At 55.4% G+C, this 24,166-nt stretch overlaps 1 protein-coding gene across 4 annotated transcripts in view; it reads left to right on the forward strand.

Annotated features, from left to right (window-relative positions):
- The window catches only part of ANO1 (anoctamin 1), a 203,460-nt gene that overhangs the window by 174,998 nt on the left and 4,296 nt on the right, over positions 1-24,166 (forward strand). For all 4 annotated transcript variants that reach the window (XM_055093698.2, XM_055093699.2, XM_055093700.3 and 1 more), the window contains 7 exons: positions 103-214; positions 1,764-1,821; positions 3,944-4,044; positions 5,710-5,855; positions 9,381-9,533; positions 18,528-18,580; positions 21,411-21,595. In XM_055093698.2, coding sequence (XP_054949673.1) covers positions 103-214; positions 1,764-1,821; positions 3,944-4,044; positions 5,710-5,855; positions 9,381-9,533; positions 18,528-18,580; positions 21,411-21,595 — 808 coding nt within the window. The remainder of the gene's footprint in view (positions 1-102; positions 215-1,763; positions 1,822-3,943; positions 4,045-5,709; positions 5,856-9,380; positions 9,534-18,527; positions 18,581-21,410; positions 21,596-24,166) is intronic.

Below are 24,166 nucleotides of genomic sequence, written 5' to 3' on the forward strand. Positions count from 1 at the left end.
CGACTGAGTGACTGTGCCAGTGGCCAGCCAGAAGCTGGACCAGGCAGGCTGTTGGGGGCCATCCCAGCCACAGCCTCAGTATCATCCTACCCCTCCCTCTAGAGGTCCCAAAGACGGAGAAAAGCTTTGAGGAGAGGCTGATCTTCAAGGCTTTCCTGCTGAAGTTTGTGAACTCCTACACCCCCATCTTTTACGTGGCGTTCTTCAAAGGCCGGTAGGGACATCTTCAGCCTTTCCCCCATCTCGCTTCTCCCAGGTCCAGGAGAGGGCTCTCCCTCCCCACAGGTCGGGGGCACCTGGAGCCCGGGGCAGGGCAGACACCATGGCACCCACAGCCAAAGAGGGTCAGGGAGAAGGCCTGGGCCCTGCTGAGGCTCCAGAGCAGCGGGACCCTGGGCAGCAGGGAGTCCAGGTGGCAGGGAACCCAGGCAGTGAGGACCGGGGAGTGAGGACCCAGGAGTGAGGGCCCTGGGCAGTGAGGACCCCGGGCCGTGGGGACCCCAGGCAGTGAGGACCGGGGAGTGAGGACCTGGCAGTGAGGGCCCCGGGCAGTGAGGACCCCGGGCAGTGAGGACCTTGGAGTGAGGGCCCTGGGCAGTGAGGACCCCGGGCAGTGAGGACCTCGGGCAGTGAGGACCGGGGAGTGAGGGCCTTGGGCAGTGGGGACCCCAGACAGTGGGGATCCCAGGCAGTGGGGACCCCAGGCAGTGAGGACTGGGGAGTGAGGACCCGGAAGTGAGGGCCCCGGACAGTGGGGACCCCGGGCAGTGGGGACCCCAGGCAGTGAGGACCCTGGGCAGAGGGGACCCCAGGGACTCCAGGCAGTGGGAAGCTCCAGCAGGAGGAAGTCCAGGCAGAGAACCCCAGAAGCCAGCTCCAGGTGCTCCCACGGCAGGTAGGGAGGAGTCCACGTAGGGAGGAGTCCACAAAGTGGGGACAAGGAGAGAGGAGGGTGTGGAAATGCGGCTGCTGGCCACTTGAGCCCTCTTCACAGCTCCTGGAGGGGTGAAACCTTCCACGCCTGGGCCCTCTGGAGCCATCCCAGGCTGTGGTGGGGCCTGCGGCCCACCCACAATGATGCCCCCCACCCCCACCACCACTCCTGCAAGGGACTGGCTGGTCTGATCTCAGAGCCCCCAAAAAGGCTGCCTCCTCCACATCATGTGATTCACCAGTGACATGCCCACCCTCCTGGCCCAGGGTCCCAGGGCCCCACCAAGGGGTCCAGTGCCCCCGAGCGCATCCAGGATGGAGCAGGCTCTTGGAAGCCTACACGCCCCACACCAGCCCCTAGAAAGCCGAGAGGCTGTCTATCCCCACCCAGGGTGGCCTTTGGCCACCACCTGCCCCAGCTGCCCAAGGTCCCCAGAGTGCTTCTGTGCCAGCTGTCCATGGACCCCACTGTGCCAGCGGCACATCCTGAGTCCCAGGCAGCTAGCGCAACAGCTTGCAGTCTTCAGGCCGAGGTGGTCTTTGCCTTAATCCCCTCCTGGGCCCCTTCCCGCTGCCTCTCAGTCTCGTGGCCTCTCATTGAAGAAGTTCCTTTTTCTGATCCCTCTCTGGGTTTGGGAATCCAACCTTTGACCAGTGAAAACCACTGTGGTCATCTTTTAGCAGATGCACCAGGCAGGGAGGGCCGCCTGTAGATACCCTTGAGGCTCGGCCTGCAGGACTCACACGCTGCACAGTCCCCACTTGGGGGTCTCTCCCCGAGCTGAGCCAGGGGCTCATCTTCTCTCTAACGACCTCCCCCATCGTTTCAGGTTTGTCGGACGCCCGGGTGACTATGTGTACATTTTCCGTTCCTTCCGAATGGAAGAGGTAACTGAAATTTTATTCATCTCTGGCGGCCCCTTCTGTTTTGCTTACGATTTGTCTACACCGTGCACTTGGGAGAAGCAGCTGCAGCACATTTGTTCAGCAAAGAGCAGCGGGTTTCTTTCCTTCTTGCTGGAAACTTTTCTGTTCCCCTGACGTGGTGGGGTGGGCTTTGATCTTATCTGGTGTGTTCATATAGAATCACCTAGAAGGATAAAGTCGCTGTAGAGTTAATGAAAGAAAAACATGACATCTGGTTTTCTTTTCTTTTTTTGTGAGACTGAATATTTCTGTTCTGGTTAAGATGAATTAATGAGGGACGGGCGCAGTGGCTCATGCCTGTAATCCCAGCACTTTGGGAGGCCGAGACTGGTGGATCACCTGAGGTCAGGAGTTCGAGAGCAGCCTGGCCAACATGGTGAAACCCCATCTCTACTAAAAACACAAAAAATTAGCCGGGTGTGGTGGTGCATGCCTGTAATCCCACCTCCTCGAGAGGCTGAGGCATGAGAATCGCTTGAACCTGGAAGATGGAGGTTGCGGTGAGCTGAGATTTCGCCACTGCACTTCATCCTGGGTGACAGAGCAAGGAACCATTTCAAAAAAAAAAAAAAGATGAATTAATGAGGACAAAACAGAACTTAGCTAACTTTTTTTTTTTTACTCGACATTGAAATGCTTGTCTCTTTACCCTCAAACACCATGCTGGTGGCATGTGCTTTCTGCCCAGCGATCCTGGCCATAGAAGGTCTGGTTGTGCCAGCCTGGTTCAGCCTCTGTCACGGCCCATGGACTTGCTCCACTGTTTGTCCCACAACCAGGGGCTCCATCAGACCAAGCTGGGGCTTCAGAGCCTATCAGTGGTTCTGGTCTCAGCATTTCCAACCCACAGAGTAATTCAGCTGATCAGAAAATAAGAGGGTGAGTCTTCTTGATAAAGACCCTGTGGAATAAGATATAGAGGATGGGGCGGACATCAGGTACAGGGTGATCTGGCTGTCTGGAGTGCAGCCTAGAGGTTCGACTACCTGAATGCAGGCCCCTGGGCAGCCCAAGACACGGGCCTCCTCCACAGTAATGGGCATCTGCGCCAAGCTTCTGAAATGCTCTTTCCTTTTTACGTGATGATCCCCTGTCACACTCGTCCCGGGTCAGAAAGTCATATAATAAAGCAGATGGTGTAATTGCTTTTTCCGAAAGCATGGCTCTCCAAGACAAGTGTGGGGTTTGTTAGGTTTTATTTGGAATGCAGAACAAGTTTACTGTGCCTCAGGGGTCACCATGCATCACTGGTGTTCTCTTTGCTTGGACAAGTTAAACTTCCAGCCCACCTAGGTTTCTGACTGTCACCTGCTTGCCGGGTCCCAGGCCTAAGATGGCAAAGGCCCACTGAGTCAGGGACCTTAGGCCTCAGAGGGGTGGCTGCTGCCTCCTGTGGGGCTCAGCCTGCCATGGTGGTGCAGAGCCAGTGGATGCTGACTGGTGCATGGGACCGGCCAGTGGCCCTGGAAAAAAGGAGGCGCCCTGAGGCCCTGCCCCACCCCTGCCTACTCCCTCCCAGTGCGCTCCCCGCTCCCATCCGCAGCCCTAAGCACAGCAGCCTGTAGGCGGAGTGTGTCCGTTTCCTGGGGCTGCCGCAACTCGATCCCACAGACTTAAAGTAACAGAGATGGGGGTCTTACAGTTCTGAAGGTCGGAAGTGCAACATCCAGGTGTTAGCCGGGCTGTGTTCCCTTCAAGGGTTCTAGGGGAGGACCTGCCTTGCCTCTCCCAGCTTCTGGGGACTACGGAAGCCCTCATGGTTCCTTTACTTGCCTCTCCACCCTCTGCCGCCATGTTCACGCTGCCTCTTCTCTCTGTGCCCGCGCCTTCTCTTTTTCTGAGGACATCAGTCCTCAGATGGGCGCCCACCCTACCCCAGCATGAAAACACCCTGACTTGACTACATTTGCAAAGACCCTTTTTGCAAATAAGGCCACGTTCCCAGGTGGCGGGGATTAGAACCTGAGCGTCTTTTTTTGGAGGACGCAGGTCAACCCACAGCATGAGGGTGGGCCTCCCTGCAGGGCTGCGTTCCCTCTCTCGGTGTCCCTGTAGCGTGGCTGATGCTGCTCTCTGTCCACAGTGTGCGCCAGGGGGCTGCCTGATGGAGCTATGCATCCAGCTCAGCATCATCATGCTGGGGAAACAGCTGATCCAGAACAACCTGTTCGAGATTGGCATCCCGTGAGTGTGCTGCAGCGGGTTAGAGCGGCAGAGGCGGGGCCAGGCGGAGGGGTGTGTGGGTGGCTCTTGCGGGGGTCTGGGTGGACGCGGGGCCTCAACCAAGATGGGGGCACTAGAAGCAGGGAGAGAAGGAGGACACAGAGGGAAGGTGGGGCAAAAGCCACCCCAGGCCAGGCATGGTGGCTGACGCCTGTAATCCCAGCACTTTGGGAAGCTGAGGCAGAAGGACCATTTGAGCCTAGGAAATCAAGACCAGCCTGAGCACAAAGCGAGACTGCACCTCTACAAAAAATAAAAAGTTAGCCAGGTGTGCTGGTGCGTGCCTGTAGTCCCAGCTACTCAAGAGGCTGAGGCGGGAGGATCGCTGGAGCCCAGGAGTTGCAAGCTGCAGTGAGCTATGATTGTACCACTGCACTCTAGCATGGGCCACAGAGTGAGACCCTGTTTTAAAAAATAAAAACAGGGCCGCGCACAGTGGCTCATAACTGTAATCCCAGCACTTTGGGAGGCTGAGGCAGGCGGATCACTTGAGGTCAATAATTCGAGACCAGCCTGGCCAACATGGTGAAACCCCACCTCTACTAAAACTACAAAAATTAGCCGGGCGTGGTGGTGGGCGCCTGTAGTCCCAGCTACCTGGGAGGCTGAGGCAGGAGAACCCCTTGAACCCAGGAGGTGGAGGTTGCAGTGAGCCGAGATCGCACCACTGCACTCCAGCCTGGGCGACAGACCGAGACTCCGTCTCAAAAAAATAAATAAATAATAAAAACATTAAAAAATAAAGCCACCCCATTTTGGACGAAGGAGGGAGAGGAAGTCAGAATGACACCCCACTCCCCATGCTGGCTGAGGATGGGGGGTACCACCAGGTGCCCCCAAGCCCGATGCTGGCTCCCCAGGGTTTCCAGATGGAGGCTGGGGGACTCGGCCTCGTTGTTACCTTGTACCCTTCGGAAATCCATATCCCATTCCCACCTCCCCAATGGCTGCTGGGTCTCTGGAGTCAAGAACTTGTCAGGCCATTTTCCATGATCTGTGTCCTTCCCCAGGAGTCCACCTGGGCATGACCAGCCTCCACTGTTCTTGTGTCCCTGATGCCTGCTGGGCCCTCCTGTGGTTCACAAGTGGTCGTTTGCCCTCCCTGCACCTCCGTTTCCTTCTGTAGCCAGCAAAGCCATGACACTTGCCCCCTGCCTTTTGGGGAAAGAGCAGAAGAGATCATCGATAAAGAAATGATGGCAAACAAGTAAATTCTGGATTTAAAGCAGAAACAGAAATATCACTGGAGGCCAGGCGCGGTGGCTCATGCCTATAATCCTAGTACTTTGGGAGGCACAGATGGGCAGATTGCCTGAGCTCAGGAGTTCAAGACCGGCCTGGGCAACACTGTGAAACCCCATCTCTACTTAAAATACAAAAAATTAGCCAGGCGTGGCAGCATGTGCCTGTAGTCCCAGCTACTCGGGAGGCTGAGGCAAGAGAATTGTTTGAACCAAGAAGGCAGAGGTTGCAGTGAGCTGAGACAGGGCCACTACACTCCAGCCTGAGCAAAAAGAGTGAAACTCTGTCTCAAAAAGAAAAAAAGACACATCACTAGAGGTGCCAGACCCAAGCCCCCAAATTCACCTTCCTGCAAACCTAACTGCATGATGTCTCATCTCTCAGGAAGATGAAGAAGCTCATCCGCTACCTGAAGCTGAAGCGGCAGAGCCCCCCTGACCACGAGGAGTGTGTGAAGAGGAAGCAGCGGTACGAGGTGGATTACAACCTGGAGCCCTTCGCGGGCCTCACCCCAGAGTACATGGAAATGAGTGAGTGACGGCCGGGGCAGGCAGGTGACATCAGGATAGAAACAGGCCAGCATGCCACCTGGAGTGGGGAAGGGCTGCAGGGGCATGATGCCCCCAACCCTGCAGTGCCCAGCGTCCCTCCATAAGCATCAGGCAGGGAGAAGGGAGATGCAGACCCTGGGATCCTAGTGCTGCCACCCCCTTGGGTCGGTGAGCATGGCTGCTCTGGATGGAGTCCTGTGTTCCAGAGGCCCAGGTCAAGCAGCCACCGTCCCTAGGCACGGTCCCCAAGCATGGTCCCCAGCCACAGTCCCCAGGCACGGTCCCCAGGCACAGTCCCCAGGCATGGTCCCCAGCCACAGTCCCCAGGCACGGTCCCCAGGCACAGTCTCCATCAGCGCAGCCCGACACAGCCTGGGTTGTGCAGCTCTTCCTCCTCCCTCAGTCTCCTCACCAGCCGAGGGCCCGGCCCTGCTAAGCTGCAAGATCGTCCTTACTTGAAACCCCCACAATCCGAGGTCCCTCCTCTCAGCTCCGAGGCCCTTCAAGCATCCTACTTTGGTTCCATGACTCATCTCCCCTTCCTGGTGGTGAGCTCCTGAGTTGCAGGAGCCACGACTTGCTCACCTGTGGGCTGGCGACAGCTGCCCCCAGCACAGAGCAGGCGCTCAAAGGAGACCCAGGGATCGAGCCTTACCCCCCTCAATCATGTGGCTGGCCAGGAGGATGCCGAGAGGTGGCACATACCTTTTGGGGGTGGCCAAAGAGAACTGGGAAGAGGCCAGGTGTGGTCTGCACAGCTCTGGACTCTCCCTGACCTGGTCACTTACCTCTCCCTCCTGCCTCCTGCACTCTGCACATGCTGGCCTCCTTGCTGCTCCCCAGTCCCGTGGAGCTTGGGCCGCCCCAGGGCCTTTGCACGAGATGTGCCCTGCTGGAATGCCCTCTCCCAAATACCTTCATGGCTCACTCTCTCCCTGCCTCCCAGGCTTTACTCAGAATGTCCCCCAACAGAGGGGTCTTCCCTGACCACTGTGTTTGAAAGGGGCAGCCCCTCCCCGACACGGCCACGACCCCCACCCCTCCTCTGCTTGGTGTTTCTGCTCCCCAGCAGACAGCCTCACCCCGTCATCCCTCTTCTGTCTCCCCCCGGTAGGACGGCAGCCTCACCCTCTCTTGTTCCTCATCCCATAGCCCTACCCCTAGAGCAGGTTCAGGTATACAGTGGGTGCTCAATGTGTTTTTGCTGACTGAATGGATGAGCAAAGGCAGTCAGGAAGACTCCTGCAGAGGGGGGGGTCCCAGCATGCAGTGCCCCAGCCACCAAGGTCAACTTCTCTAAAATGCCCGTTCCCAGGCTTGTTCCTGGTCTGCTGGAGGTGAGACCTGGCAGGCTGCATTTTTAAAAAGGGCCTGGGGGTAAGGGCACCTTAGAGGGTGGGGAGCGTTTCTGTTTAATTTCACCACAAGTGCTGCCCTCTGCCCCTCCTGTTAGCCGAATTGTCCACATATGTCACTCCTGGGTCCCCAGACAATCGTGCAAGGAGCACCTTGCCATTGACTCAGGAGGAGAGGAATCTTCAGTGTGGCGTTCTGTGGCTCCTCTCTGTTTTCTCCTGGAATAAAGTCCAAGCTGAACCAGGGTCAGGCCGGTGGGCAGAAAACGGCTCCCAGCTGTTTAAACTCAGCATTGGCCACGTGGCCAGGAGGGACGGGGTCTGGGAGGTGGCTTCCCCTGCCTGCAGGGTCGCTCCTTCCACAGGAAACCCTAGGGAGAATAGAGCCCAAGACACGAGCACAGCCTGCAGTGGGCCGCGAGAGTGGCAGCCCCTTCCCTGGATTTATTTTCCTAGTGGCTGGACGTCACGTCCCGAGTTCCTGACGGGTTTGGACAAAGGGGACTTCTGGAGCAGGCGCCTCCTGCCCACATACACGGGGAGTGGCTCACCCGTGCCCCACACTGCCCCCACTGACCAAGGCACATTTCCACACCCACTGACTTTCTCCCCACCCCATGGGCTGCCACTCTGCTCCTCCAAGGAAGTCTCAAGCCACAGATGTGGATAGATGGGGAGAACAAGCTCATCTGGAAATGCCCCACCTCCCCGCCCCCCTGCACCCTCCCTCCCCGGCCCCAGCCCTGGCAGCGCCTCCAGCTCCCTGGTCATACCCTTAGTGCCAGAGTAGGCAGCGCCTCTCGGAAGTGAGGAAGCCCACCCTGCTGAGTGACCCACAGCCTCAGGCCTCAGCAGCCCCTGGCCCTCATGCACAGCACACACCGCCCCACATAAGCAATGCCTCATCCCCTCCAGGGACCTCAGGCAGGACCAGAGGCCTCCCACTCAGCCCACCTTGCCAGGGCTAGCAAGACAGCCCAGGGAGAGAACTTGTAGGCCATTCCCCGCCATGGCCCATCCTACCTGCTAACAGTGCTCACACTCAGGGCACCCCGCACGGCCCACCCCACATGCTAACAATGCCCACACTCAGCCTGCCAGGCACACGGTGACATTCTGCTGGCTTCCTTGTTTACCGCCTGGCACCAAACGCCCTTGGACTGGGTCCTGCTTTGCAGTTCCCGAACCAGCTTTCCTGCTCAGTTCCACTCAGCAACCTTTTCCTGACCTTCTCCTAGAGCCTAGCCCCATGCTGGATGCAGCATCCAAAGCCAGAGAAGCCCCAGAGGCAGCTCCTGGGTGGGACGATCCCCAGGGGGAGGGCCGCAGGGGCAGAGGCGAGGGACTGTCCTGGGCAGTGGGTCCCCACGCGGATCCAGAAGTCCTGATGCAAGGGGAAGTTTGGGGCTCTGGAAGATTCAGCCATGCAGGCAGGTCCCCCAGGTCCCAGGGAGCCCCCATGATGGAAGCAGCAGGGCCACTGCCACGTCCCTTCCCAGCACGGGCAGGGGGATGACCACAGGCTGGGCGTTTGAGCTCACGATGGTCCTTTTCCTTTTGGCGATGATTTTTTTAAATTTGACATGGGCTGGCGAGGTGGCTCATGCCTGGAATCCCAGCACTTTGGGTGGATGACTTGAGCTGAGGAGTTTGAGACCAGCCCAGGCAACATAGCAAAATCCCAGCTCTACAAAAAATACAAAAATTAAGCAGTCATAGTGGTGCATGCCTGTGGTCCCAGCTACCCGGGAGGCTGAGGTAGGAGGATTCATTGAGCCTGGGAGGTCAAGGCTGCAGTGAGCCATGGTTGTGCCACTGTACTCCAGCCTGGTGACAGATCGAGACTATCTCACAAAAGATTAGCCATAGATAAGTGAGCATTCCCGTTATTCAAGAGTCAAACGCTGAGATTCAGAGCAAAATTTGGAATTCTGCCTTCAGCCCACTCCTGGCCTGGAGGTCACCCAGGGTCATGGAGGGTCCATCCCAAGAGCTCCTCTAATGTATCTGCAGGTGGGGTCCATGTAGGTGGGCTCGTTGGAGGTGGGGCGGCAGCCAGACCTGTGCGGCTCGGCACACGGGGTGGTGGGGTCCCCCCTTATGGGCTGTGGCTCACGGGGTGCTGACTGGCACTGGGCTCTCTCTGCAGTCATCCAGTTTGGCTTCGTCACCCTGTTTGTCGCCTCCTTCCCCCTGGCCCCACTGTTTGCGCTGCTGAACAACATCATCGAGATCCGCCTGGACGCCAAAAAGTTTGTCACTGAGCTCCGAAGGCCGGTAGCTGTCAGAGCCAAAGACATCGGTGAGTGACCCCACGGGCCGGCAGGACCGGTTCCGAGTGCGTGCTGGGTTTGGGGAGGGGGTTGCTCCTCTCCAGAAGCTAGAGCCAGAGCTGGCCAGGTGTCTCTCCTGGGGCTCTTCACTCAGCCTTTGCCGGGTGGAGCCTGGGGGGCAGGTGACACAAGATGTGGAGGCTCGCTTAGCCCTGTCCCCACCCTTCCCCTCCCAAGATGCATTGGTCACAGAGGACGTTTGGAAAGAGTGGGTCCCAGACATCTGAATGTCTCAACAACCTGCTGCTTTAGGAGGCACAAGAGACTACATTTCCTCTCTGATGGCTGGCGACACCCACCTGTAGCAGTTGTGTGACCCCCAGAGCCAGGGCAAGACCAACGGGAAAGGAGTGTTGGCTGTTCAGCAAGTGCCCTCCTACATGGCATGTCACGGCATCATTTAATGTTCACAAAAGAGAAAAGGAAGGAAGGAGCCCCCATCTGTAGACAGGGAAGAACAGTCCCAGTCATTGCATGGCTTGCCTGTAGGGATCAAAGCCGAGATGCAACTCAACTCCAGCTTTTTCACCCCGTCACTAAGACACCTTGACCATGTGGAGAAGGGGTGTGAGTTTGGGAGAATGTATATTTAAGGTCAGCGTAAAGAATAACTTGGGCTGAGCACCGTGGCTCACTCCTGTAATCCCAGTGCTTTGGGAGGCCCAGGAGGATACATAGCTTGAGCTCAGGAGTTCAAGACCAGCCTAGGCAACATGGTGAAACCCTGTCTCTACAAAAAAATACAAAAATTAGCTGGGCGTGATGCTGCATTCCTGTAGTCCCAGCTACTCAGGAGGCTGAGGTAGGAGGATGAGTGAGCCCACGTAGGTTGTGGCTGCAGTGAGCCATGCCCATGCCTGGGCAACAGAGTGAGACCCTGTCTCAAAAAAACAAGTAAAATTAGCTGGATGTGGTGGCGCAGACCTGTGGTCCCAGCTACTTGGGAGGCTGAGGCAGAAGGATCATGTCAGCCCAGGAGGTCAAGGCTGCAGTGAGACGTGATCATGCCACTACACTCCAGCCTGGGCAACAGAGAGAGAACCTGTCTTAAAAAAAAAGAAAAGAAAAGAAAAAGAGTAACTTTAATAGTCAGAGGTGTCAAAAACAGAGCAGACTTCCTTGTGGGCTAGTGAGCTCCCTGTTACCAGAGGCATTTAAGCAGAGACAGGGTGATGATCTGTCCCGGAGGATGAGGGGTATGGGAGCCCCATGCAGGCTTCCACCGGAGCCAGCCGTCACAGGAAGGGTGATCCCATCTTGTCTTATAGTAGGACCAATTTTCAGGGTGAAAACAAAATTACAAAAATACATTGATTTTATCTCAAATTTAACACAATTTTAGTTAGAATAGCACCTTCGTACTAATTATTGGAATAAACAAAAGGTTGAATTACATAGTGGGGATATCACCTTGCTGAAATAAAGATTCCATACCAGCTTGATAAGATAGCTTTGGGTTGAGCTTTTGTAGGCCAAACATAATCTTACGAAAATGTGGGAAACTGACCAGGCGCAGTGGCTCATGCCTGTAATCCCAGCACTTTGGGAGGCGGAAGCAGGTGGATCACCTGAGGTCAGGAGTTCGAGACCAGCCTGACCAACATGGTGAAACCCTGTCTCTACTAAAAATACAAAATTAGCCAGGTGTGGTGGTGGGAGCCTGTAATCCCAGCTACTCAGGAGGCTGAGGCAGGAGAATTCCTTGATTCCAGGAGGCAGAGGTTGCAGTGAGCCGAGATCATGCGATTGCACTCCAGCCTGGGTGACAGAGTGAGACTCCATCTCAAAAAAAAAAAAAATGTGGGAAGCTTTATCAATTGTTCCAAGGGCTCCTCCAGTCCTTGGTATTTGTGTCATTCTCATTGGAAACACCCTTCAGATCATCTCACCCCAGTACGTGTTTTCTCCTTAAGTTGTTAGCGGCTCTGTCTTGGCTGGAAGCTCCTTGGTCCACACCTTGGCCCCTAGTGGCAAGCCCAGCATCCACTGGTGACCAAATTCGCCAATCCTCCACTGTTTGGTTCCAAGATAACTTCAACTCTGGCTTCTCTTACGCTTGGCTGTCTTGTAGACTAAAAGAGATGAAATCGTCATTTTCACAGGTCAAAGACAATCAGATAGCAGTGATTCACCCGGCAGCTTCACATTTGCACTGCGTAAGGCCCTGGCTTTGAAAGGGGCCTGGAAACATCGGTGCTTTGTAGGGAGGGACATCCCAGGGCTCCTGGGTAAGAGGTCATGGCACTGTGTTTGGACACTTTTGCTTCCCTACATCACCTCTTCTCTGGGTGACCCAGGTAATGAAGACTCAGAACACAGACACTCTGTAGTAAACTGCCCTGTGAGATTTTGTTTAAAAATTTCAAAGGCTTTAAAAGCCATGAGCTAACCAACCCTCCGAAAACCCCGCTAACCACCAGCATCCCTGTTCTGCATCTGCTGAGGCCACGGGTGAGCCCCTTGCCCCTCATACCACAGCCCTCCATGGCCAGAGGTGGAGCAAGGGTGGAGTGCTGATTTGCTGGTGCTCTAGGTCAGAGGTCTGCACTTGTTTTCTGTTAAGAGCCAGAGAATGAACGTTTTAGGCTTCCTGGACCCAGAGACAGTGTCCTCAAGTCTTAGGCAATGGTTCTCACCCAAAGGCTACGCTTTTCATACATTTTTCATTTCACACTTTAAAGTGAAAAAGGCCAGGGCCAGGCGCAGTGGCTCACGCCTGTAATCCCAGCACTTTGGGAGGCCGACACAGGTGGATCACCGACGCAGGTGAAACTGCATCTCTACTAAAAATACAAAAATTAGCTGGGCATGCCAATTTTTGTGGTGGCATTTTTAATTTTTTTTTTTGAGATGGGGTCTCACTCTGTTGCCCAGGCTGGAGTGCAGTGGCATGATCTCGGCTCACTGCAAACTCCGCCTTCTGGGTTCACGCCATTATCCTGCCTCAGCCTCCTGAGTAGCTGGGACTACAGGTGCCCGCCACCACGCTCGGCTGATTTTTTTGTATTTTTTTAGTAGAGATGGGGTTTCACCATGTTAGCCAGGATGGTCTCGATCTCCTGACCTCATGATCCACCCATCTCGGCCTCCCAAAGTGCTGGGATTACAGGCGTGAGCCACCGCACCTGGCCAAGGCATTTTTAATTTTTAATGTTGGCATGCACCTGTAGTCACAGCTACTCAGGAGGCTGAGGCAGGAGAATCGCTTGAACCCGGGAGGCGGAGGTTGCAGTGAGCCGAGATCGCACCACTGCACTCCAGCCTGGGCAACACAGCAAGACTCCACCTAAAAAATAAAAAATTTAAAAAGCCATTTTTAGCTTTTAGGGACAAGTGAGAAAGAGGCTGTCGAAAAACAGGCCACCATGGCCGTCTTTGCACACCCGCTCTCAAGAGCAAGGCAAGATTGCACCCCAGGCTGTGCCTCAGCATAGCGCTGCTTTGAAGATTGGCGTCACAGAGCTGCCTCCAACATGAACTTTCCTCAGAACCTCAGCCTGTTGTGTCCTCCAGGGAACCCCGGGAGGAAGCCTGGGTGAATCCTCCCTCAGTCCCACTTTCCAGATAGGAGGCAGAGGCCCAGGCGGTAACAGTGCCGAGCAGGAACCAGAGAGCTCAAGCCCTGGGCCTCCTGCATGCGTAGAGGGTTTGCCTCTGAAAACCTCACCCTGTATACCGAAGACCCCAAAAGGGGACCCCGGGTCCGCTCACCAGGTTCTCCCTGCAGTCCTCGGAAATGCCGGAGCTCCCTGTCCCATGGCAGTAAAGAAAAGAGTGCCATCCCATTCCAGCAGGTACAGCTAAAAAAAAAAAGAAAAGAAAAGAAGAGTGCAGCCCACACTGAGTCCTCACAAAGGCCTGATGCTCAGGCAGCCGACAGTACCCCACCCCCGCCCGCCACCTGCCACATCACAGTGTGTGTGTGTTTGCTCTGGCACCCTCTGCTTCGAGAAGCTCTGGCTGTCCCCTGACAGTGGCTGAATGAAGCTTGCAAACCCACCAGGGTGAAAGGGAGCAGCAGCTCAGTGGCCCTGGCTTCCCGCAGTCCCTCTGCAGGCATTGGCGTCCCCGCCAGCAGCAGGCCTTCCGCGTGCCTCTTTGGACTCTTTGCACCTGGCTGGTTTTTGCTCAGTTCTTACGGATCAGCTACTCACTTCCTGGTTCCTGTCTGGTTGGCTGAAGGCATAATCTGCCCTCCTTTCACGAGTTTGTTTATGGGTTCCTTAACCATAACCTTTCCTTGAAGAGGCTTTTGTATTCCTTCTGTGATCCGTGCAGGGCCCCCAGGCGAGCTCCTTGAGAGGACACAGAGGGCCCCTGTGGCCCCTGTGACCTGCGCCCCTGAGGCCCTGGGTGGCTGGGGGAAGCTGTGCCACAAAGCGCAGGTGCCTTGATCACCCTATTGTCCAGCGGGTCACAGCAGGGACCCAGCCTGTGCGTGGGAATCTGCTCCAGCTCCCCAGCCCTGGTTTCGACTTCCTGTTTTCTTCCTGGTTCTTCAGAGCCTGCTGGTAGGAAAGTGCAGCCTCCATTCAGCTCCCGGGCACTGTGTGTGGGCAGGAGTGGTGGCCTCGCCAAGTACCTGGCTTTCTCCAAATACCTCTCTGTTCTGTTCCGGGAAATGGGGCTTAGCATCCCCTAGAGTGGGAAAAATTCCTTGGGAAAGAAACCAAGGAATTTACTTGGGGAAGTAAAAATGAGGCAATTTTCCCCAACAGGACTTTCATAAAAGAAGCCCACCCAAAGAATATTCTAAAAGCACAGCATCCCCTTTTACTTAGAGATGTCAATGAAAAGAGTCAAACTCTGTCAAATATTTGAAGAGATTTATTCTGAGCCATGAGTGACCATGGCCCATGACACAGCCCTCAGGAGGTCCTGAGAACATGGGCCCAAGGTGGCCATGGTACAGCTTGGTTTTATACATTTTAGGGAGACATGAAACATCAATCAGATACATCTAAGGTATACATTGGTTTGGTCCAGAAAGGCGGGACAGGGTGGGGCGACTTCCAGATTGTGGGTATATATATATATATATATATATATATATATATATATATATATACACTTTTTTTTTTTTTTTTGGAGACAAGAGTTTCGCTCTTGACACCCAGGCTGAAGTGCAATGGCATGATGCAACCTCCACCTCCTGGGTTCAAGCGATTCTCCTGCCTCAGCCTCCTGAGTAGCTGGGATTGCAGGTGTGCGCCACCAGATTTGGCTAATTTTGTATTTTTAGTAGATACAAGATTTCACCATGTTGGCCAGGCTGGTCTCCAACTTCTGACCTCAGGTGATCTGCCCGCCTCTGCCTCCCAAAGTGCTGGGATTACAGGCATGAGCCACCGCACCCAGCCTATTTTTAAAATTTCTGATTGTCAATTGGTTGAGTTATTATCAATAGAAAGGAAAGTCTGGGTTATGATAAGGGGTTTTGGAAACCAAGGTTTTATTGTGCAGATGAAGCCTCCAGGTAACAGGCTTCAGAGAGAATAGAGTGTAAATGTTTATCAGACTCAAGGTCTGTGTTGATGTTCATGCTGGTCGACTTTTGTTGAATTCCAAAAGGGAGGAGGGCATGAGGAGGCCTGTCCGACCCTCCTCCCGCCCCCTGCTTCCTGTCATGGCCTGAACCAGTCTTTCGTGTTAACTTGGGGGTGCCCTGGCCGAGACGATGAACCCCATTCAAATGGTTCGGGGGACCCTTAGAATTTTATTTTTGGTTTACAGAGATCCTTAGAGCATTGAGTGTCACCCTGGAATGTGCGTCAGAATAACTCGGGGCTCCCAGCCCCACCCCAGGAGAGGCGGATCCCGTGGGCTGGGGCTGGGGTGCCGGTTCAGCATTTCTGTAACACACCCCGCGGATGTGCAGGGCCACACGGAGAGCCATCCGCCTGGACGTAGATATCCTGCAGACCTGTCAGGACAGGCTCCATCGGGGCCCGGAAGCGAGGAAGACCCCGCTCCCGGCTCCATCTCATCCCCGCCTCATCCCTCCCATTTCCTGTTGTCTCTCTGGGCCGGTTGGGCGATCACCTGTGCGGACCCCCTTGCCTGCCTGAGTCCTGCCCTTCGATGGCCCTGAGCTCAGGAGCCACGTCCCTCGGGAGCCCCAAAGACTTCAACCTCCACCCCAGGCCCACCGCACCTCAGCACCCCACTTCGGAGGTCTCAAACTCAGCGCCCCAAGGGCCAGGTGGGCCACACGCGCAAGTGAGACTAAGTCCTGGGAGTGTTCTTCATGGCCACAGAGCAGTGTGCCTGTTCCCACATTTCTTGAAACGTTCAACTCTCTAGTGGGGGTCTGGGTTTAGATGCTAAGGCGGCCATAATGGAGGTCGGAGGTCGCCGGGAGGCCTCAGCACTGACAGCAGAGCTGCAGTGCACAGCCCAGCCTGCAGGGGGCGCCCCCGGGCACCACAGCCAGCTGTTGCCAAGCAGACGCACCAGCCAGCCAGGACCAGAGCCGAGGAGTCTCGATTTTTCTTTTCTTTTCTTTGTGTGTGTGTGTGTGTGTGTGTGTGTGTGTGTGTGTGTGTGTGTGTGTGTGTGTGTGTGTGTGTGAGACAGAGTCTCGCTCATTCTCCCAGGCTGGAGTGAAGTGGCGCGATCTCGGCTCACTGCAACCTCCGCCCCCCGGGTTCAAGCGATTCTCCTGCCTCAGCCTCCTGAGTAGCTGGGATTACAGGCGCCCGCCACCACGCTCGGCTAATTTTTGTATTTTTAATAGAGGGGGGCTTCGCCATGTTGGCCAGGCTGATCTCAAACTCCCGACCTCAGGTGATCCACCCACCTCAGCTTCCCAAAGTGCTAGGATTACAGGCGTGAGCCAATGCACCCGGCCTTGATTTTTTAAAATACATTTTCCTGGTTTTTAAGCATCCGTCTGCATTTTTAAGCAGTAGGCAAGCACAACAAGATGGCCATGCTGCCTGGATGGGGCCTGCCTGCCACCACTTTGCAGCCTCTGCTCCGGCACCAGAATCTGGTTGGAAAGGGCGTTCTGTGCTCGTGCAGTCACTCAGCAAACATTTACCCAGCAGCACCCACCTTATGTGCCAGACACCAAGCTAGACCCAGAATCTACAGGGATGTGCAATTAGCAGCCTGCCCTAGGAGCTCGGAGTCCACGGAGGGCCCTCAGCCCTGACGCCCAGCCAGGAGAAGCCGGGGGGGAAGTGTTTCCACTCCTAAGGGAGTGCTTCAGTGCTGACTTTGTAGGGCTGTGCCATCCAACCCTCACCTGTGTTCCCAGGTGCTTTATTCAGCATGGGGTGGCCTTGGGGCTGCTAGTGTGCAGAGCCCATGTGACTGCCCCACCACCTGCTCCAGCAGAAAAATAAACTGAGGACCACTGCACTCGTGCAAAAGATCAAACGGAGCTACAATAAACTCCTCATCTGGGATAAGGCGATGGTCCCCATGGCCCGAGGACTGGAGACAGGGATCAAGGAAGTGTGACTGTCACTTCTCAAATTGCCTACCAGCAATGGGTTGCAGTGGGTATTTCTCTTTTTTTTTTTTTTTTTTTTTTTGAGACAGAACCTTTCTCTGTTGCCCATGCTGGAATGCAGTGGCGTGATCTCGGCTCCCCATAACCTCCGCCTCCCTGGCTCAATGTATTCTCATGCCTCAGCCTTCTGAGTAGCTGGGATTACAGACATGTGCCACAACGCCTGGCTAATTTTTGTATTTTTAGTAGACATGGGGTTTTGCCATATTGGCGAGGCTGCTCTCGAACTCCTGGCTTCAAGTCATCTGCCCACCTCAGCCTCCCAAAATGCTGGGATTATAGGCGTGAGCCACCACACCCAGCCCGCAGTGGGCATTTCTGATTGATGATGATTGTGACTGTGATCTGTCATTGAATTGACACTGGCTGGGGCCAGGGAGCAAGAGATCTTGGTCTCAGAGGTTTCACCTGAGCCTGTGGTTTCTAGCTCGGGGCCACACAGGGGCCTGAGCTCTTGCTGCCTTTGCAGACCACCAGCATGCACCCCAAAAACGGGGACTGGGAGGCTCCCCTTGGCTACTAGGGCAGAAGCGCTATGTACAGCTCTCCCTGTAGCCTCCTGCACAGGCAGGAAGTCCACCTGCTCCATCCTGGCCGTTTCTGACGAGTGCTGGTTATCACCCATCTCAGAGCTGGCTCAGGGCACAGAGAGCAGGCCCCAGGATTGGGCTCCCAGCCGAACCGCTGCACACAACATTGCTGGGCATGATAGGGTGCAGTTAGGGTGAGGCAGGGGTCAGCCCAGGACACTGGACCATTTCTAAGAATTGCAACACTGAGGCCCTGCTTCCTGGGCCATTGAGGGCCTCCTTCCTGGGCCCTGCTAGTTCTCATGGCCACTGGGAAGATGAATGGAGAGACCAGCATGGCCCTGGGCGCTGTGTTGTGATCCTCTTGTTCATCTGTGATTTGGTGCACCCCTGGGTCTTGGAGTAAAGGGAACAGGGGGGTGTCCAGATGGGGAACGGTTCAACCTGCACTGCTGTGGACTCAGTGCCTCCAGCCAGGGGCCCTGGCACTGTTCCTCAACGGCAAAGCCATGTCTGGCCTATCCCTAAATACAGGTATCCTCCGCCAGAGCTTTAGGAGCTGCACCCCAATTGAATCTTGGTCAGTTTAGGAATTAAAAAAGGTTTCATCTAAGCCAACTAGCATTTAAACAGGTGCATAGGGAGATTGTGCAGAACCACTGAGGGAGCAGCTGTCTTTAAGCACCTCTTTTAGAAGCTGGTGAGCTTGTCAGAAAGGGCTGGTACACACCAGGCCCTGGCACTGGCCTGGCTTCCTCAGGACCTGAACAAATGACTCTTGGTTGCCATAAGCCTCTGACTGCTGTGAGAAAGCCTGGCCCCTGCAAGGGTGGTACCCGCTCAGACTGCTGCCTGATAGCTGGAATGACTGAGAGTGTAGGGCTCTTTAAAACTGTGACTTTTTCTTCCCCCAGGAATCTGGTACAATATCCTCAGAGGCATTGGGAAGCTTGCTGTCATCATCAATGTAAGTGACATCAGGGACCTTGGCAGAATGGAAGTCCCGGCTGAACTGCCAGGTGGCCGGGGCCCCATGGAGAAGGAGCTGGGCATGGGTCTTCTGCCTCTAGCCACGGTGCAGCCCCAGGCTGCCCGGATTCTCTAGTTATAAATGCCCTTGACCGCATGGCGTGGGGAGGGTGCACTCTGGGGAGGCATAACAAATTCTCTTCAACCTTTTTCTGCAAGTTTTTTTTTTTGAATCTGAGTTTCACTCTGTGGTCCAGGCTGCAGTACAGTGGCACGATCTCAGCTCCCTACAACCTCCGCCTCCCAGGTTCAAGCGATTCTCGTGCCTCAGTCTCCCAAGTAGCCGGGATTACAGGCACCCACCACCACACCCAGCTAACTTTTGTATTTTTAGTAGAGACGGGGTTTTGACATGTTGACCAGGCTGGTCTCAAACTCCTGACCTCAGGTGATTCGCCCTCCTCGGCCTCCCAAAGTGCTGGGATTACATTCACGAGCCACTGCGCCCAGCCTTTCTGCAAGCTTTGAGCAAAATTCTCCACCATGCCCACCTTTGCCCCTAAGTCCACTGAGAATAAACAAGAGACAGAGATAGGAGGGAAGACAGAGACAGAGATAGGAGGGAAGACAGAGACAGAGATAGGAGGGAAGACAGAGACAGAGATAGGAGGGAAGACAGAGACAGAGATAGGAGGGAAGACAGAGACAGAGATAGGAGGGAAGACAGAGACAGAGGGAGAGAAACACAGAGATTCCTTATTGGCAATCTTTCTGTTCTCTTATTTAAAGAAAAAAGTTGATTTTTCTCCTTAATCTGAAACGTATGGCTGCTCTGTAGAGAAGGTTTGGGAGATGCTGAAATGGGGCGAGAAGGGAGCACTCATCAGCCTTACACACGGCTCTGCTAAGGATCAGGGCTCCAGGCCCCTCAGCCTCCTCCCCAGCATGGCAGCCCCTTCCAGCCTCTCCTATCCCCAGGCCTGCAGGCTAGGATGGCCCGGCCCTCAGCCTTCCCCATCGGGGTCTGTCTGACTCTGCCCATGGCCTGGATCTCCCCGGGTTTAGCTGTGCCCAGCTGTCCCCAGCACATACTTCAAGCCCAAGGCTGCATCCTAGACATGAGAACCCGAGGCAGCCACGGGGAGTCTGCTGTGCCAGGGGCCCATGGCTCTCGTCCCTTCCACCCTCTGGCTGAGCCCAATCCTCCCCGCCAAAAGTTGACACCGTGCACATGGGGGACACGGGGTGGCTCCCCAAAGCTGATGGTCGATGCCCCTGCAGGGCCGTGATGCCAAGTCAGGGTCTCAGCAGGCCCTGGGACTCAGTCCCCACAGAGGGCAGGGGGTGACACTCAGCCCCAGAGAAGGGCCCCTCAGAGCCCTCTGACAGTGCCCTTTCCCGGTGGGCAACGCTTTCTGCCAGGCACACGCTCCCACCAGATTACAGGAAGGCTGCAGGCAGAGTGTGCACACCGGGCACGCGCTCCCACCAGATTACAGGAAGGCTGCAGGCAGAGTGTGCACACCGGGCACGCACTCCCACCAGATTACAGGAAGGCTGCAGGCAGAGTGAGCACACCAGGCACGCGCTCCCACCAGATTACAGGAAGGCTGCAGGCAGAGTGTGCACACCGGGCACACGCTCCCACCAGATTACAGGAAGGCTGCAGGCAGAGTGTGCACACCGGGCACGCGCTCCCACCAGATTACAGGAAGGCTGCAGGCAGAGTGAGCACACCGGGCACGCGATCCCACCAGATTACAGGAAGGCTGCAGGCAGAGTGTGCACACCAGGATGGCCCCTTATCCCGCCCAGACAAAGGCGCACAGGGCCCTGAGGCAGGGCCCACGCTGTGCTGGAGTGGGTGGAGCTGGGAACAGAGGTACATCCTGCCTGCAACAAGCGGCGCTGTGAGCAGCTGCGGAGCAGAGTGGGCATCTCCTGAGGACAACAGCAGCAACAACAATAACAGCAGGCTGGGCCCGGTGGCTCACACCTGTAATCCCAGCACTTTGGGAGGCCAAGGTGGGAGGATCGCTTGAGGCGAGGAATTCAAGACCAGCCTGGCCAACATAATGAAACACAGTGAGACCATGTCTCTCTCTCTGAAAAAAAAAAAAAAAGTAGCAGGAAACATTCACGAGGCACCTAGAATGTTCTAGAATCTTCTAAGCTCTTTCCACACACTAGCCCACTAGTCTGCACACAGCCCTTGAAGGCGAGGACTGTCGTGGCCCCATCTTACAGATAAGACACCAGAGGCACAGAGAGGTTAGGTGATTTACCCAAGGCCACACAGCCATGTGAGAGGCAGCCGTTGGGCCTTGGTTTCCTCTCTTGTAAGGGCACCAGCCAGAGCTGGTGCTATAATAGAATGAGCCGGGTGAGGACTTGAGAGCTTGCAAAGCACTTTCCCTTCCTGCCTCATTCCCTTCTCCAACAAGCCCAGAGGCACAGTGCATACATGGTGTGGGTGTTGTTAGCCCTGTTTTGACAAGAAGAAAATGGAGGCACAGAGAGGTTGGGTGATTTGCCCAAGGCCACACAGCCAGCGAGAGGCAACCAGCGTCTGCCTGGTGCCTTCTCTCCTAGAAGTGCACTGTTCTAGCCCCCAGGCTCTCTCCTTCAGCTGCCAGGGGGCTGAGAGGAACACCCGTGACCCTGCATCCATTCACTCAGCATGCCGAGGCTGTGCAGCTATGGTCCCCGCCAGAGGCAGTGGCATATGGCCAGGGCCCAGTGTAACTGTGGATGGGTCACCCCCTGTTGCGGCCGGCCCTTCTGCGCCCAGGCTGGGGGTCCCCCTCACTGCCATGTCCCCTGCACAGGCCTTTGTGATCTCCTTCACGTCTGACTTCATCCCGCGCCTGGTGTACCTCTACATGTACAGTAAGAACGGGACCATGCACGGCTTCGTCAACCACACCCTCTCCTCCTTCAACGTCAGTGACTTCCAGAACGGCACGGCCCCCAATGACCCCCTGGACCTGGGCTACGAGGTGCAGATCTGCAGGTACTGCTCTCTGCTCCCCTCTTTGAAAAGCCACGTTTATTGGGTTTCTGGGAGAGCCTGGGTTTGGACGGGGCTCAAATCAGGAGCAAGTCATGAAACAACGCAAACTTGCTTAAAAAGAAGAAGAAGAAAAAAAAAAAAGGCTGGTGCAGTGGCTCACACCCGTCATCCCAGCACTTCGGGAGGGCCAGGCAGGAGGATCACTTGAGCTCAGGAGTTAGAGACCAGCCTGAGCCACATAGTGAGACCTCATCTCTACAAAAAATTTTTTAAATAGCTGGGCATTGTGGCATGCACCTGTAGTTCTAGCTACTCAGGAGGCTGAGACGGGAGGATCAATTGAGCCTAGGAATTTGAGGCTGCAGTGAGCTATGATCGCACCACTGCACTCCAGCCTGGGCAACAGAGTGAGACCCTATCTATAAAGAAATAAAGAAATGCCTAAGGGGAGGAAATTAGAGGTGATTTACCAGTTCCTGTAACTAAGAAGCCCAGGATAGCTTCAGGCATGGCTGGATCCAGGAGCTACAGTTTGCCATCAGGCTCCACTCTGGCACTGCCTCTCCACTTTGATTTCCTCTGTGTTGCATTGTTCTCTTGCTGATGGAAAGGATCCCCAGCAGCTCCTGGCTTCAATCCTCTCTGCTCTGCAGCCCCTGTGGGAAGACCTTCTGTTTCCCAATAGTCATTGAAAATCCAGGGACTGAGTCTTACTGCCCCATCTTGGGTCAGATGTCCATTCTTGAACCAACCACTATTGCCATGAGGAGGGGGGCTCTCCTTGGCTTGGCCTGGGTCATGTGCCAGGGTGTGAGGTCACAGAGAATGGGGGGGTCCTAGGGAAAACTGGGGTGCTATGACTTGAAGAAGAGGAGACAGATGCTAGCAGGCAAAGCCTTGAGCACAGAATAAAGAGGAACGAGCTGGTGCGTGTGGCTTCTGACACTGGGAGGACAGGGCTGCTTGTTCCCATGGGAAAGCAGGTTGTGCAACTTCTGCCTGGCCCAGCAGCTGGCACCAGAGCCGTGGCCCAGCCCGATCCTATCTCAGGAGTTGGCAGCTCAGTGCTGAATAGGCCCTCGGAGACTCCCATCCAGCTCCCTCCAGAAATCAAGCTCCGTAGGCAAGGGCCCTATCTGTTGTGCACCGCCCCCGCCCCCGGAATTCTCCATCCCTGGAGTGGGGTCTGGCACATAGTAGTTGGTCAATAAATGCTTGTGACACAAGTAAGTGAGGGAATGCCCAGACTGAGGCCCAGAGAGGTCAAGTGATTGCCCAGGGGACACACAGCAAGGTGGTAGTCGGAGTGGGCGAGCACCAGGGATGTGGGTCCAGGCCAGGGCTGTGCCTGCAAATCCAGGTGGCCCTTCTCCTGGCCTCCCCAACTGACCTCAGGTTTTAGTGACCAACAGGGGCACAAACAGCCCCTGAGCCCCTGGAAATCCTGCCCCTCGTTGGGGCATTTTCTGTCCAGCTTTGGGAAGCTTTTCCAATGCAGGGTGGGGACGTCACCTCCATTCAAGCTACGTTCCAGCTGATGTGTGGCATCCCCCAGATTCAGGGAGCTGTGGAGGGAGGGAGGCCCTAGACAGAGACCTCACCCTGCCCCCACAGACCCTGGGCATCTCTGGGTCTCTGTGAAAAGAGGAAGGGGCTGGGGAGAACTGGAGCACGGGCAGTGGTCATGAATGGGGCAAGCCTCCTTCTTGAGGCTCCAGTCATATCCACGAAGAGCCAAGGTCAGTGGCAGGACCTTGGGGAGAGGGGTGTGAGTGAGCTTGACTCTCCAAGCAGGAGATCAGTCAGCTACATCTAAAGCTGGTAATGAGAACCAGGGGCAGTTCTTTCAAGATGAGGTGAGGACCAAGCAGCAACCCTGGAGGAGGAAAAGCAGCCCCAGACCCGGGTAGGGCAGGGCGGGCCAGGCCGGCTGCCTGACACGCCTCTGCCTGCACCAATGGAATGCTTAGCTTCGTTCTTTCGCAAATGTTTGATAAACTGCTTAAGTTACTTTGATAAAATGTTCAGGGTATTGTTTTGCTGTGTTTTTTGGTTGTTGTTTGGTTTGCTTTTTTTAGAGACGGTCTCACTTTGTGGCCCAGGCTGAAGAGCAGTGGCGTGATCAAAGCTCACTGCAACCTCAACCTCCCGGGCTCAGGTGATCCTCCCACCTCAGCCTCCCGAGTAGCTGGGAATACAGGCGTGCACTGCCAGGCCCGGCTAATTTTTGTATTTTTTGCAGAGACAGGGTTTTACTGTGTGGCCCAGACTGATCTCTAACTCCTCAGCCTGAGATTACAGTGCTGAGGTTACAGGCACGAGCCACCACACCTGGCTAATAAAGTGCTCAGAGGTTTTTCTTCGGTAGATTCCCTCAAAGAGGGGATGGACTGGAGGGGTGGTTTTCAAACTGTGTTTCGTGGAACCCATTCTGGAGTTCTGTGGAGCATGGGCGTTGGGTTGAGGTTCAGGAGGTTCAAGCTTAGGGAACCCCCCCAACTTCAACCAAGTAGGCTCTGCACTCTTGGGGCCTATTGGAATTTCCAGTGAGACCTTTTGGGAACAAAGGCT

The sequence above is a fragment of the Pan paniscus genome, chromosome 9, assembly GCF_029289425.2.
Source record: "Pan paniscus chromosome 9, NHGRI_mPanPan1-v2.0_pri, whole genome shotgun sequence".
Lineage (NCBI taxonomy): Eukaryota > Metazoa > Chordata > Mammalia > Primates > Hominidae > Pan > Pan paniscus.